This window comes from Sus scrofa, chromosome 11 (assembly GCF_054392235.1).
Source record: "Sus scrofa isolate SSC_HxYL_T2T_F1_AM1 chromosome 11, Sscrofa_HxYL_maternal_Yorkshire_Landrace_v2.0, whole genome shotgun sequence".
In the NCBI taxonomy this organism is placed as follows: domain Eukaryota; kingdom Metazoa; phylum Chordata; class Mammalia; order Artiodactyla; family Suidae; genus Sus; species Sus scrofa.
Window position 1 is genome coordinate 23,617,478 of NC_139393.1, and position 16,568 is coordinate 23,634,045.

The following is a 16,568-nucleotide window of genomic DNA, read 5'->3' on the forward strand; positions in this document are numbered from 1 at the left end:
GTTTGAAGAGCTCTTGGAAGTGGGCGAGTGCTTCCGTTCTATTTGAGTAGAGAATGGGGTTACCAACCCTCCATAGGCAGCCACTGCTCATATCTGGCAGCTGTTTTTGTCAACATTTGTATTTTCATTATTTTTGCTGGATATTTGTTAAGTGCCTTGGGTGGTATATGGTGCCCTGATGAGAAGATTTACACTGCCCTGAGCTTGTTTTATGTTAAATATTACTGTAAGCACAAAAAGACAAAAGAAAAAAGAAAGGAGTTCCCGTTGTGGCGCAGTGGTTAACGAATCCGACTAGGAACCATGAGGTATAGGGTTCAGTCCCTGGCCTTGCTCAGTGGGTTAACGATCCGGCGTTGCCATGAGCTGTGGTGTAGGTTGCAGACACAGCTCGGATCCCACGTTGCTGTGGCTGTGGTGCAGGGCGGCGGCTACAGCTCTGATTAGACCTCTCTCCTGGGAACCTCCATATGCCACCGGAGCGGCCCTAGAAAAGGCAAAAAGACTATATATATATTACTGTAAGCAAAATAGATGTCTTTTAGTTACAAGCCTGGTTTAAAACATTTATCTCTGTTTTTATAGACAAATGGTGGGAATTCATTTTCTCTCATGCAACAGTAACAGTTAAAAAGTTAGGAGTTCTTTGGTGGTGCAGTGGGTTAAGGATCTGGTGTTGTCACAGCAGTGGCTTGGGTTGCTGCTGTGGTTCTAGTTCCAGTTCTAGCCCAGAACTTCCACATGCCCTTGGTGTGGCCAAAATAATAATAATTACAATGTATAACAGTAAAATGTTTAAAAAACTTTTAAATATTTCAAAATAGGGAAGTGGTCAAAGAATAGAAAATTTGTCATTATATTGTATTTACATACCATTTTCTTGCACCATCTGATCCTAGACTATGGCCTCATCTCTTAACACTCTTACCTCATCTCCATTCCCCCTGCTCCAGTGGCTCTCAATCCTGGCTGTTAGTAGGAACTATACCTAGAGCTTAAAAACATAAATCCAGGTGCCACCCTGCTCTAGATGTACCTTTGAATCAGAATCTCCAGCAGTCAAGTCTGGGCAAGTTTGGCTTTGTTTTTTGTTTTCTTTTAATCTTTACAGATGATTCAGATGCATAATTAAATTTGATAAAAAAAAAAAAAACTTCCCTATTCCCAAGTCACGCAAGCTAAAAAGGGTGTTCCTTGGAACACCATATGATTTCATCCTTACATAAGCTATTCCTTCTACTTAGAACACCCTTCTCCTTTCATGTTTTTTTAACTGTTACTAGTTAGGACCCTTCAAGCTCAAACATAACTTACCTTGAGTTCCTATACCCTCACCAAGGAGAATTAACTGCTGCTGCTTTAGCATTTTTTTTTTTTTTTTTTTTAGTAGAGGACAAGCTCTCTCAAAGATACAGTCTGAACCCATAGCCAAACAATATATTGAAGTCAATGAAACATTAAATTGTACACTTCATAAAGACAAACTTGATAGTATATAAATTATATCTAAATCTGTTTAAAAGCAAAGTCACACCAGAGAGTCTTGAAAAAGTATATCATAATACTTTAAACATTTTTTAAACCTGAAAAAACTGTGTATTTGCCGGTCTCGAGAAACTCTAAGGCCTCTCTTTTTCACGTGGCCTCCTGATTAGAGTTCTGCATCATCTCCCTTCCATAGACTATACCGATAAACCATCAGCTAAGGTTTCTCAAGATTTCATTCTTTATGAGGAAAATAACTTAAAGGCACTTGTGTAGCTATCCGACTGCTATTTTTTCTTTATAATCTTTTATAGTTATTTCACACATTCAGACAACTCACTTTAGTCTTTCCAAACTATTAAACATATATTTTAAAGAAAGAACCAACATTATTTTTGTACTATTTTGTAGGTTTACATAATCTTTAATTGAACTATGAGAGCACAATGACAAGTACAAGCAGCATGAAAAGGTTTGGGAACAAACACAAATGACATTGTCATTTTGTAGAATTCCTCCGTTAGGAGCCTAAGTGGACAGACTCACTGGAGGGTAGCTTCCTAACCCTTCAGCATTCAGTTTGTGCATTCATCATGGTCTGGGAATTAGCAGCTTATGATGAACTAAGGAAATAGAATGAGTTGGTTAAGAGTAGGTAGACTGAGAGTGCATTTGCCATACCCCCCTACATTTTCTTTTATTTATTTATTTATTTTTAAAATTTCTTTTTAGTGGCATATGAAAGTTCTCAGTCTAGGGGTTGAGTCACAGCAGCAGCTGCCAGCCTACACCATATCCACAGCAATTCGAGATCTGATCCGCATCTGCAACCTATGCTGCAGTTTGCGGTGGCAATACTGGATGCTTAACCCACTGAGGGAGACTGGGGATCAAACCCACATCCTCATGGAGACTAGTCGGGTTTTTAACCTGCTGAGCCGCAATGGGAACTCCTATACCTGTACATTTTCATTATTTGACTTTGCACCTATTTCCCCCATAGAGACGTGGAGCATTTGGGGGTGGGGCAGAGATAGGGTCAGACTGTAAAGGGACACTGTTGGGAAAATCCCCAGTCTTCCTAACACCACCATGTAAATCCTTCTTGTGAGAACACTTGAAACATTTTTTAAACTAGGAACAGTTGTTTTTCAGCCATTTACCCCGAGGTTTAGGAGTCCTCCCAGAAAAGGACGTGTAACATGCAAATTTCCTTGTTAGAAGCTTGTGTTAGTTTCTTAAGGTTGCCATAACAAATTACCAAAAACTGAATGGCTTAAAACAACAAAAATGTGTTCTCTCACAGTATATAGCCCGAAGTCTTAAATCAAGGTGTTGTGAGGACCAAACTCCCTTTAATGGTTTCCTTGCCTTTTCCACTTTCTGGTGGTTTCCAGGTGTTCCTTGCTTTGAGGTGCATGACTTGGGACTCTGCCTCCATCCTCACATGGTCTGCTTATTTGTGTCTGCATCTCAAATCTCTCTTTCCCTTTCTCAGACAAGGACACCTGTGTGGAAATAAAGGAAAGGTCAGTTATCTGAGAGTAGACAAAGGCTATTCAGAGCTTTCTAGAGCAAGGAAGTCAGCCACCATTACTTGTGTTTTGGCAGAGGCTCAAAGGCAGACAGAGGGTGGGAAAGCTCATAGTGGAAAAAAGGGAAATCTTCAGGTCTGCCCTGATTGAAGGCTGGTGGCCTAGGGAAGCTGTAGGGCGCTCACTAGAAGGAGGGCGTCCTGTGTGATTGGTTAAGGTGCATATGTGGCTTTCTCTGACTGGTCCTAAGTCAGAAGTAGGGACAGAGTTAGGGAAGCTGTCAGTAATTAATCAAGCACTGGGCATTTGGGGGCTAGTTGTTACAGGGATTAATTTGGGGCTTTTAAATTGTTATCAGAGATAGTGGTCTGACTTCCTGTAAGTCTGACTTACAGATAGCAGGCCAGCTTCCTGGGCTGGTTACTATGGATGGTGGGTGGTTTCCTGGGTTGGTTGCTGCAGGTTGTGGGTCAGAATTCTGTTTTTGTACATGGTCTAGTCATTGTTTGCATGTTCAGTTTCTCACTGACACTGAATTTAGAGCCCACCCTAAATCCAGGATGGTCTCATCTTGAGGTCTTTCACTTAATTACATCTTCAAATATCCTCTTTCCAAATAAGTGCTCATTCACAGGTTCTCTGGGTTAGATAGAACACAGACATATGTCTGGGAGTCCACATTCAACCTTCTGCAAGTTCCCCTTAGTTTATTAATAATGCTTTTTTGTCTATAGAGTGAAAAAAGACTTTAGACCTTCCTGACCTGATTGAGACAAGCAGATAGGTTATGATTGGATTTCACCAAAGGCCTGTAATTATCAAACAGTTGCCTGGGCATCCCTTAAAACTTAAGAGTCGAGCTACAGACTGATCCTTCTATGTCTGCATCCCAAAACAAGATTTTTTTTAGTCCTGTACTATCTGTACATTCAGAGAAACCCCACCTTTGGCTTAAAGCTATAAGCAATGAGTAATATACGAATGTTCTCTAAATTGTCATTGAAAGGAAGTTTAGGAAGAATACCAATCCTCTGGTGGCTTTATGTTTTCAGAATTCTGAAAATTTAATCTCATTGCCTAACCAGAGAAGAGGATAATCCCTAGTTTCAGCTGATTCTAAAACTCTGATATGTAATAGATGTGCAGTACATTTTTAATTCTTCAGTTAATTCATTCTTTTTGGATGACTCTGATGATGATGTTACTTCTCTCAAAAACATGTAGTTGAAAAGACCTCTTTTTTTTTACCAGAAGTATGGATTATTGATCTTTATTCACTCGTACAATATGTTAAATTTTTCCTGCGATGCCTTTTTAATTTATTGTTGGAATTGAACCATCCAGAACTGATTTTATCTTGCTTTAAATATAGACCATAATTTAAAGCTCTCTTGATTCCAGGAAAACTTTTATCTCCTCTTTCCCCAGGTTAGTTTTTCAGCTTCCCCAGTCAAATATCAGTTTTTAGATATTAAATTCCCTCTCCCACTTGGAAAACAAAAGCAATTTCACAGTTATGTGAAAATTATCTACATAATTTTTCTTTTTTTGTTTTCTGATAAGATATGTATTCTAAAGAGGGTAGGAGGAAAAATACAAACTAAACTACTTATACTACCTGGCAGGTCCTCATAGCAGGTTTTTCCATTTAAAATTAAAAAATGGTGCTTATGTGACATGGGTGCACATAAACTGTTGCCTCCTTTTATTCTTTTAAGCCAAAAGTTCTCAAAGCCCTAGAGGAGTTTGACAGCCTTGCTCTATTTTGCTCATTAATTTGGAAGGAGGTACCAGGTGGTAGGTTTCCAAAAGTTTGAACGATGGCCTTTTTAAAATTTCTTCCCAAAGGCCAAGTACAAGGATTTGCCTCTTGAATTTGAATGAGATGATGCACAAATCATGCTTTTCACAATGCTTTAGTACATAGTTAATGCCTAATACATATTAATTTGGATCCTAATTACTTCAGATTTCATCCTTCCTGCTTGAAGGTATGATTTTGATGAATGTCCTAATTTCTCCAAGTCTCAGTTTCCTCACCTACAAAATATAGGTAAAAATAATGTCTCGCTTATAGGATTGCTCTGAGGATAAAACAGATAATCCACGTGAAAGTACTAACAAGTAATTCATAAATGTTGGTTATAGTGGTTTATATAGTATTAGCATTGCATTGTTTTCTGTAAATCTCCTTTTTTAGTTGAAAGTGTTTTTCCTAAATGATATTTTTTGTATGTATGTATTTTTATATGTATTGGTTATTTACTGTCATATGCTGTCCATATTATGAGGTTTTTGTTTTAATCAGTCACTTAATTCAACTTTCTGTTTCCCACGTGCTTTGTATGTAATACGTACGCACATATGTGGTTTGAATGAAAGAGTAATTGATAGTGTCCAGTCTCTAAACTCTGTGTTCATTGATTTATGCAGTTGTAATGAATTATCAGTAGATGGCAGTAGTTTGTTTTAGCTTTTATTTTTTTTGTCCATTCTGCAGTAGAGGTCCAGAAAAAACAAAAACTTCCCAATTTTATTTTATTTTATTTTATTTTTTGTCTTTTTGCTACTTTCTCAGTTTTAAAGCAGAGATCCTTTTGTGAATAGCCGGTTTAAATAAATATCACACAAGCGCTCTTCGGTTTATACTGCTTCAGGAACAGACATTAGGAAGAACCAGCTGCTTTGTTTTTTGTTGTAGAAACCTAATTTACTTAATTTTTTTGGTTTCTTCATCAAATACTTTAGAGAATACAAAAATGAAAAGACATTCCGTTTGCCTTCCTGGAGCTTATGGTCTAATGGGTAAACAGTATAAAATAATGAAGATAGTAGGAATAGAAATTATTGAGTGGCAAGAATCTCCTAAACACTTTATATGCATTATTTCACTTTGTTCTCAAAATAATCTAATGAGGCAGGTTCTGTTAATGATAAGGAATCCGAGGCTCAGGTTGGAAAGAATTTACTTAATAAACATGAGTGGCACAACCTGGATTCAGGACTAGCCCACAGCGTTATCTATCATGGTGTGATAAAGATATGAAACTATTGCACTAAAGAGAGAGAGAGTACATCTACCCAGAAAGATGAAGAAAGACTTCTTAAAGAAGATGCCATCTAAAATGGAATGCAGCATTGGTTGTGATGTTCAGTGTTTTTAACTGAATGTTATGCTCTTTGAGGGCAGAAAAAGGAGGCTAATTTGCACCTTTACCACAAGTCTAAGGGTCAGTGACTTCTGATTTTCTGCTCCTAGAACATATTTTTAAAAAGACACATAGGACAGGACTTCCATTTATCAACACAAGTGAAGGACCTGTCAGGTCTAGTCAGCAAGTTGGGCAGGATCAGCAAAACAGCACAGGAGGGCTCAGCCAATCAGCCAGTTTGTTTCTGGAAACAAACAAAGCAAAACAGTTAAGAAAATAAAATCCTCCTTCCCCCACAGAGGCTTAACTTGAACCAGGGTGGGACAGACTGCCAAGGGCTAACAGAATGAGGATCTGAATGAGGATCTCAGGTATGGGCTCAGAGGATTAAACCGAGAGTTCTGACTGCGCTGGTGCAACTGGGACCCGGGGCTCCCTGTTGGACTTTTGCAGCAGCTCCATCAGTGGATTTCACTCTAGTAGTCCATAGGAAGAAATGTGCGTGTTAGTGACAGTGGAAAGGAGAGGGCTGATTAAAGTGGTATTTTAACAATACGAGAATACAAAAGTAGTTGGATTCTGGAGTGGTATATAAAAACATGCTCTTCTCTTTAAAAAAACCTATAATCTTGGTAGTCTAGCACATTGATTAAAAACATGAACCTTGGAGTCAAACTGTCTGAATCCTAATCAAGTCTCCGAAACTAATGGTTGTCTGACTTTGGGTAAATTTCTCAATCAGTGCTCATTGTATTTCCTATAAAGTGAAATTTGTAATAACAGTATCCACCCCAAAGGGTTAAACGAGTTAATATTTATAAAGTGAATATTTGTAAGGTTCTTACATGTGGCATAGAAGCAGCATCATAGAATGCCTTTTGTTTTTGTTTTTTTGCTTTTTAAGGCCAGCCGCACCCTCGGCTTATAGAAGTTCCCAGGCTAGGGGTGGAGTTGGACTTACAGCTGCCGGCCTGCACCACAGCCACAGCAGCGCCAGATCTGAGCTGCATCTGCAACCTACACCACAGCTCATGGCAACACCAGATCCTTAACCCACTGAGTGAGGCCAGGGATCGAACCTGCATCTTCATAGATCTTAGTTGGTTTCATTACCACTGAGTCATGACAGGAACTACCAGCACCAGCACCATATAATGATGATTTTTTTTTTCTTTATCTAGAGTACTTGGTGTCTGGGACAAAATAAGCACTATATAGTTGTTTACCTTTATAATCAGTTGGGAGAACTAACTGAAAGTGAACATGTAGAAGCACGCATTTCTGAGATAGGTTGATTAAGGATGACGTCTGTAACCATGAAATCCATATAGAAGAGCTAGAGAGAAAACCAGACTTGGATTTGTTATATTAATCTGGGGCAGAGAGGACACAGAATAATGGCTTCAGCAGAGTGAATGGGCCCAGCATCAGGGAAGACATCATGAAGGAGGCAAGTGTGAGGTGAGACTTGAGGGAAGTGATGTGAATAAACAGCAAAGAACCAGATTTCCGGGGTGATTATGAAACTATGTGGAGTTATTTGTCTCAGGATTTCTTTAGCTTGAGAAGATAGTTCTGGATAGATTTGAATCTCCTGACTTAGGAAACAGTTTAACTTTGTTTTCTTTTTTGCTTATGTATCAGATTTCAAGCTTTAAAATTTTTGCTTTTGGAAAACACTTGTAACTAGTATACAAGTATTTTGTATTTAGCCAATCTTTAGGAAAGATATTTAGCAATTTTGCAGGTTTCCGTATACATGCCTTACTGTTATGATAATATTTTACTTCTTTTGGCTTGCAAAGTTTATCATGACTTTAGTATGATTTGGAAAGATTTACAAGTTCTGTAAAAATCAACTAAGATTTTTTTAAAAGGATGTCATCTAAATAGAAAAAAATCCATATGTTCAAATGTTAAATGGGAGATGACAATTTCAGAAGTATTTAACAACATTGAATTCCTTTTATTATTTATGAAAATTTATATGATTTCTTTTGCAGAAAAAGCTAGTAATGCCTTTAATTCTACCACCTTGGTGTTCATTTGTGGCATTGGTAGACAAAAGAACTCTTCCAGAGTTCCCATCAGTGCGCAGCAGAAACAAATCCAACTAGGAACCATGTGGGTTGCATATTCAACCCCTGGCTTTGCAGCACTCAGTGGGTTAAGTATCCGGCATTGCCGCAAGCTGTGGTGTAGGTTGCAGACTCGGCTCAGATCTGATGTTGCTGTGTCTGTGGCGTAGGCCAGTGGCTACAGCTCCGATTAGAACCCTAGCCTGGGAACCTCCATATGCCGAGGGTGCAGCCCTAAAAAACAAACAAACAAAAAACAACCAACCAAACAAAAAACTTTCTCTTTCTTTCTTCCTCTTCATGTCATCAGTTACTCCTAGATATAAAAGAGATTGAATTGTGATTTTACACCTGCATAAGGCTTACCTTGTCAGAATAGCACTGACAGGAGTGCTGTATTCCTTGCACCCTATACCCATGGCAGAAATTTCCAATCCATCTTGGCACTGACTTTCACAGATTCTTGTTATATTTCAGAATCCACTTTATAATAGTACTGGAAGTACCAGCTACTACTAGTCCAGAATATTTAGTTACTCACTATATGTCAGGTACTGTACTAAGCATGTTACATATTTTATTTATTAAAACATCCCTAAAAGGTTTTACAAATGAGAACACAAATGATCAAAGAAACTTGCTCAAGGTCATAACAGCTGAAAAGCAGGACAACCAAGGTTTAAAGATAGTTTTACTTTCTTCCCCAAATCTCTCACTTGACCATTGTATCTTAATTCTCAGAAATAATGATGAATGTCATTGTCATCCCTGTGAGATTTTTAACAATTCACTGACTTTTGGGATCACCAGTTTGATGGGAAAAAAAACGTGAAAGATTATCAACATTGGTTATTTTGTAGGAGTAAAGAAGGTGAACTAAAAAGGGGAAAAGAGACAAGAATGTCAAGCAACAGAGAAAAGAAGAGTCAGCGCATTCCTGAAGAAGGTAATGAAGCAGTCTTCAGATATATATAACTAAGTGATGAGCAAGCACCAACAAAAAAGTAGTATTATAGGATAATTGTGTTAAAATTAGTAGCAAATTAGAATAGAGGGAAGCTGTTAAATTTCGCCAAGAGGAAACATACAGTATTTAGAAAAGGCATAACAACCTGAAAGTGCAGGCCCGTAATGAAAATTCATCAGCTGTAATTGTGATATAGTTGTTATGGTAGCACTATAATTATAGTATATGTGCAAATGGTCTGGATAAAAAATTTGGGGACAATGAAAATACACTCTTTCATAAAGGAACAGGAATAATATTGCAGTAGGTGAGTTTGTTATTATGGCCTTTGATTTGGGTTTTGTCTGCAGTCAGAAAGGGAAGATTACCACCCCCTTTCTTTCTTTCTTTCTTTTTTTTTTTTTTTTGTCTTTTTAGGACTGCACCCACGGCTTATGGAGGTTCCCAGGCTAGGGGTTGAATCGGAGCTACAGCTGTCAGCCTGCACCACAACCACAGGAACTCAGGATCCCAGCTGCAACTGCCACCTACACTACAGCTCACAGCCACGCTGGATCCTTAACCCACTGAGCGAGGCCAGGGATCAAACCTGCGTCCTCATGGATACTAGTTGGGTTCGTTAACCACTGAGCCATGATGGGAATGCCTACCACCCCTTAATTTAGTTTGTTTATGAGAAACCATCCCATTTTTCATGACTTTGAGTGAAGAACCATTTTCTTTAAATGTTTGCATTAAGATTTTTTACTGTGTACTTTGTTCTTTTGTCCAGCTAAACCAGATACATCATCGTTAACTGACGCTGTAGAGCAAGTTGCAAAGCAACAGCAATCACAAACATCAGAAATAGAAAAAAACAAAAAAGTTCTGTTGTATTTGCAGGTAACCTATTTCATACTGTCTTTTAAATGAGTCTTTTTTGTGTTCTGCAAAACTATATTAAATTAGTAACAGAGAAGTTATTAAGGATAACAGTAACCCTGGGGAGACTATTTAAAATTTATATTTTTCATATTTACACCTCGTCAGTTATTCTGGTATCCCTAAGTAAATTCTGTGTGAGTGTTCCAGTTTCATGGAACGCTTTACACGCTCATTGTACAAAGGTTCAGCAATGTCATTGTGACTGTAGATAAGCTTATAAAACCCAGTGTGTCACATAGAATTATTTTTAATTTACTTTTAGTTGATAATTTTTCCTAAAATCCTGAATCAAAGGAAGGTTTTTAATTTTTTAAGCCAGTGTTTGTTTTGTTTTGCTTTTTAGGGCCACACCCACGGCATATGGAGGTTCTCAGGCTAGACTGAAAGGGAACCACAGCTGCCGGCCTACAGCACGGCCACAGCAACATCGGATTCTTAACCTGCTGAGCGAGGCCGGGAATTGAACCTGCAGCCTCATGGTTACTAGTCAGATTCATTTCTGCCACAACAGGAACTCCTAAGCCAATGTTTTTAAAGCTAAAGTCCAGTGAATATTTCAAGTAGATAAGAAATATTCAAGTAGATAAGTGAATATTTCAAGTAGATAAGGAATACTTCTGTGTTCCTTATGTTTCAAAATATGTTCATAATTCTACCACAGGAAATCTCAAAGCCATATTTGGTTTTTGTATTCCGCATAATTAGATATAACTGTTCTCAACTAATATAGCTAAAGAAACAAAAATGAAAATACTGTCTTTACTGTGTGCTTTTTCAAGTTTTTTTTAAGCTAAATATATCATAGAAATGAAAAGAATATGCTCTAAAGCTGAACTGCCTAGTTTGAAAGACAAGATCTGCTACTTCTATCTCCATGATTTAATCTCTCTGGGCTTCTATTTTCTCATTTGTAAAATGGAGGTAATAGTAGGACCTGCCTATAAGGGTTTTCGTGATGATTAAATACTTGTAAATATTACAGTAAGGCATCCTTGCTGGGGCCATGGTGGGCAGTATAGGACTAGATTTTGATATTGGCTTTAGGTATTAATGCTAATAATAATTATACTATTATGGTATTACAAATTTCTTATAAATAATTGCCTTGCATTAGTCACTTTTAGAAAACAGTATATGTTGGCAATAGGATATGGTACAAATATTTATATAATGAAATTTTCTGTAAAACTTGTCGATCTTCAAAGGGTTTTACAGATGTTATTTCACTTACACTGAGGGCTACTTTCTGTTAAGCACTTCGCTGAACATTGTCCTCACTCTTAAGTTACCATCTATTGAAGGAGACAGGTAAGTAAACAAATAATTATATACAAACAGTGGTGTCAACAGTGGAGGCATAAACACAGATTTAATACTGAAAAAAGTAATCCCAAAGGAAGTGATGTTTCAGTTGAGTTGAGTTTTAAAGTAAAGCTGGAGTTCACTTGAATGATTGGGTGTCTGGGATACGTTTGAGGGTTAGAGGGTGAAGAGGATGATATTCAGACAAAAAGAACCTGAGAAAATTTGCAGAGGCCTGAAATAGCTTTGGTACCTTCATAAAACTGTAAGTAGTTTGGTGGAGTGTACTTTGGGAAGTGATAAGAAATATATAGAATGGTAAGAAACTTGAACTTTATTCTAGAGGTGATGGGAAGGTTTTGATGGGCTTTAAGCAGAAGAGCAAATGATTAACTCTAAAGAAATCTGCATCAAAGACCCTTGCTGTAATCCAACATGAATTTAAGATACTTTCAGCAAATTAGGACTAGAACTCCAGCCAACTCAAAAAGGGTATCTTAAATCCTGCAGCCAACATCATACCTAATGATGAAAGAGTGAATATTTCTCTCCTAAGATCAGGAATAAAGCAAGGATGTGTCTTCTTGCCACTTCTATTTATTCCATGGTACTGGTAGTTCAAGCCACTCCTTGAAAGAAAAAGAAATAAAAGGAGCAGGTAAAACTGTTTTTAAAAAGCTCTTGGGACTGATAAGGGAGTTTAGAAAGGTTGCAAAAGATTAATTATAAAAATCAGTTTTACTTCTCTATATTGAAACAGCACGAATTAAAAAAGCGTTATTTACAGTAGCATCAAAACTATAATTTGACAGAAGTTTTGTGTTACAAACTGAATGTTTGAATCTCCCTGAAATTCATATGTTGAGGCCTTAATTCCCAATGCAATTGTGTTGGGAGATGGGGTCTTTGGGAGGCAATTAGGCTTAGATGAGTTTATGAACACAGGGTTCTGGTGATGGGATTAGTGCCCTTATAAGAAGAGATACCAGAGAGCTTGCTCTTTCTCCCTCTCTGCCATGTGAGGACACAGTGAGAAGGCAGCCTTCTGCAAGCCAGGAAGACTTCTCACCGGAATCTGCCTATGATGACACCCTTTCCAGCCTTTGGAACTGTGGGAAATAAATTTCTGTTGTTTGAGCCAGTAAGCCTATGGTGTTTTGTTAATGGCAGCGCAAGCAAAGATCTGCACCTGCACCTGCACCTGCATCTGCATCTCAGAATTTACTTTTTACACAAAGTAAAACCTGTGTACTAAAAACAGCAGAACATTGCAGAGAGAAATTAAAAACCAAAATAGAGAGATGTACTATTTTTGTGAGTCAGAATTCAGTTTGTTAATATATCACTTCTTTCTCTTTTATCTATTGTTTAAAAGTAGTTCCGATCAAAATTCCAGCAGGCATTTTGTTAGAGAAATTGACAGGCCGATTCTAAACATCATGTGGAAATGTAAAGAACCTGTAATAGCCAAAACAATTTTGAAGAACAATGTTAGAAGTTCTAATATTGTTGAGATTTATCATAGAGTATGGTAAGCAGGGCAGTGCGATAAGGCATTTAGATAGACATACGGATCCATGGAGCAGAACAGAGTACCCAGAAATAGCCCCACACATGACAATTGATTTCAAAGAGGTGATGTTACAGATGAATGTTTGTTCCTCCCAATGTGATGGTATTTGGAGCTGGAGCTTCAAAAAGAGGAGATAATTAGGTTTAGTTGAGGTTGTGAGTGTGGGGTCCCTACGATGGGATTATAGGAAGAGAAAAGAGACTCTAGAGCTTCCTATTTCTCTCTGCCACATGAGGACACAGCAATAGGGCATTTGTTTGCAAGGAGAAATAGGTTTCTCACCAGTAGCCAAATCTGCTGCATCCTAAGTCTGTTTTTTAAGTCAGTCCATCTCTGGTATTCTTTTTTTCTTTGTCTTTTCAGGGCCGCACCCTTGACATATGGAGGTTCCCGGGCTAGGGGTCAGTCAGAGCCGAAGCTGCCAAACTACATACACCACAGCCACAACAATGCAGGATCCTTAACCCACTGAGCAAGGCCAGGGATCAAACCTGAGTCTTCACGGATACTAGTTGGCTTGTTACCACTGAGCCACAGCAGGAACTCCTATGGTTTTATTTTGGTTTTGTTTTTTAAATAGAAGCCCGAGGTGACTAAGACAGGTGCCAGGGAAGCTCATTAGAGACAGGATAATCCCTCAACAAATGGTGGCCAGCCACATGCAAAAATAGTGAATTTCAATTTTCACCTCGTACCACAGATGAAAATTAACTCAAAATGAATCATTGGCCTAAATATAAGAACTAAAACTACAGAGTACCTAGAAGAAAATATAGGAGAAAGACTTAGTGATGTTGGGTTTGGCAAAGATTTCTTAAATAGTACACAAAAATTTTAAAAACTAGACTTTATCAAAAAATTTTTTATTTCTGTTCAAATGGCTCTATTATGAAAAATGAATGTGAGGTTATACCTCCTGGGGCCCTATAGGCACTTGGGTTGTCATAGACTGGGAGAAAATATTCAAAAGCCTATCTGACAAGGTACTTGAATATGTTAATACTGTATGAAGAACTCTTAGGATTCAAGAAAGCAAACAACCCAGTTTAAAATGGGCCAAAAATGTCAATGGTCATTACATCAAAAAAGATATTGCAAAATACAAGCATGTGAGAAGAAACTCAGTATCATCAATAATTAAGGAAATACACTTTGAAGTCACAATGAGATAGCATTCTGTACCCCCTAGAATGTGTAAACTTAAAAATAGGGACTGTATTGGAGTTCCTGTCGTGGCTCAGTGGTTAACGAATCCGACTAGGAACCATGAGGTTTCAGGTTCGATCCCTGGCCTTGCTCAGTGGGTTAAGGATCTGGCATTGCCTTGAGCTGTGGTGTAGGTTGCAGACGAGGCTTGGATCCCGCGTTGCTGTGGTTCTGGCATAGGCTGGCGGCTACAGCTCTATTTAGACCCCTAGCCTGGGAACCTCCATATGCTGCGGGAGTGGCTCTAGAAAAGGCAAAAAGACAAAAACAAAACAAAACAAAAAAAACAGAAAGTTTCTCCTTTTTTTTAAGTTTAAAATATAGCTACCATATAAGCCATAGTTTCTCCTGGGATAAATAGTGCATTTGTTTTTCTGGGAAAAACAGAAGTGTATGCCTACTGGAAAATCAGAAACAGCTCAGAGGTCCACCACATGATTGGGTAAACAAAGTGTGGTATCGCCACACAGGAAATACTACCTAGCAATAAAAAAGAAGAGCTACTGATAAGTCCAGCAACATGAATGAATCTCAGAATAATTATGCTAAGTGAAAAGAGTGAAACTAAAATATTTGATTCGTTTTATATAAAATTTTTGGAAACAGATTAATTTTAGTTACAGAGAGCAGATGAATGTTTGCCTGAAGACAGAGAGCTGAGGAGGGCAGGATAGATCTCAAAGCAGCAGGAGGAAGCTTTTGTGGGTAATGGATATGTTCCCTGTCTTCACTGTGGTGGTCTCGTGATTGTAAAAGTCAGTCACGTCAGATTGTGAGGTTTAAATATGTGCAGCAATTTTACCTCAATGAATCTGTTAATAAAGGAGAGATGAGCAGGAGAGGGGGATGAAGTAGAGGAAGGGAAGAAGGAAGGAGGGAGGAGGAAGAGGAGAACAGCAGCAACAACAGGGAGACCTGTAATTCTAGTGAAAGGATAGAGGTGGATTGGAGGAGGGATTGACTAAAGCAGGGAGGAAAGTTAAGTCTGTTATGTTAGTCCAGGGAAGAGAAGAGGTGATAACCAAATCAGTGGGAATGTCATCTTTCCGTATTGATCAGTAGGATCAACAGCCTAGCTGGCAGGACATGTGTCCCTTTCCTGACTATTCCATGTACAGCAGTCACTCACTCACTTGTTAAATGTTTACTGAGCACCTACTCTGTGCCAGGTCCTTTTTTTATGTACAGAGAAGATGGCGGTAAAGAAGTTAGAAAAGGTTGCTGTACCCATGGAGTTTACTTTCTAGTTAAGGAGAGCAAGCAATAAAGAAAGAATGAGGAGTTCCCGTCGTGGCGCAGTCGTTAACGAATCCGACTAGGAACCATGAGGTTGTGGGTTCGGTCCCTGCCCTTGCTCAGTGGGTTAACGATCCGGCGTTGCCATGAGCTGTGGTGTAGGTTGCAGACGTGGCTCGGATCCCACGTTGCTGTGGCTCTGGCGTAGGCTGGTGGCTAGAGCTCCAATTCGACCCCTAGCCTGGGAACCTCCATGTGCCGCAGGAGCGGCCCAAGAAATAGCAAAAAGACAAAAAAAAAAAAAAAAGAAAGAAAGAAAAAGAAAGAATGCAATTCCATTGCAAAGGGAATACAATAGGATAGTGTGTGGAGAATAATGGGGGAGGAGAATAGGTGCTTAATTTATATTTTGGTTCAGGGAAGACTGTACTGAGGAGTAATCCTAAAGCAGAATTGTGAGAGATGTGACCCCAACAGGTACTAGCTTGGGATAGAGAATTCTAAGGTGCAGGGGACAATTGCAAATGCCCTGAGGATAGAAGGGACCAGGTGTATGTCATAAACAGAAAGGGAGCTGGAAGAGGGCAGCAGAGTACAGTAGCAAGATGGCCAGTGGACAGGGGTGGAGCATATATGGCCTTTAAAGCCATGTTACAGAATTTGAATTATACTATCAGTGCAGTGGGAAACACTGGAGGATCTAGAGCAAGGAAGTAGCATGATGTGATTTATGTTTTTAAAAGATCTTTCTATCTGAAATATGGTGTCTAATTGAGGGAGACGGGGGAAGCATGGAAACAGGGAGACCAGTTAGAAGTTAGGCCATGCTACAAAGACTGGTCAGAAGTGAATTGGGATTTTATTTTCGAGACCCAACCATCAAGAATTGCTGGTAAAGGAGTTCCCATCGTGGCATAGCAGAAACGAATTTGGCTAGGAACCATGAGGTTGTGGGTTTGATCTCTGGCCTCACTCAGTGGGTTAAGGATCCAGCATTGCCATGAGCTGTGGTGTAGGTCGCAGATGTGGCTTGGATCCTGCCTAGCTGTAGCTGTGGCACAGGCTGGCAGCTGTAGCTCTGATTTGACCCCTAGCCTGGGAACCTAGATA

At 38.8% G+C, this 16,568-nt stretch overlaps 1 protein-coding gene across 6 annotated transcripts in view; it reads left to right on the plus strand.

Annotated features, from left to right (window-relative positions):
• The window catches only part of CCDC122 (coiled-coil domain containing 122), a 54,252-nt gene that overhangs the window by 836 nt on the left and 36,848 nt on the right, over nt 1–16,568 (plus strand). For 3 of the 6 annotated variants that reach the window (XR_014819526.1, XM_013980559.3, XM_013980558.3), the window contains exons 2-3: nt 9,111–9,196; nt 9,990–10,099. Coding sequence is in view for 4 of the 6 variants with exons in the window: in XM_013980559.3 (XP_013836013.2) it covers nt 9,151–9,196; nt 9,990–10,099 (156 nt within the window). In the remaining 2 variants the exon portion in view is untranslated. Of the gene's footprint in view, nt 1–6,520; nt 6,544–8,025; nt 8,339–9,110; nt 9,197–9,989; nt 10,100–16,568 lie in introns of those variants that run through there. The other 3 variants (XM_013980561.3, XR_014819525.1, XM_021065619.2) reach the window with 3 other exon arrangements.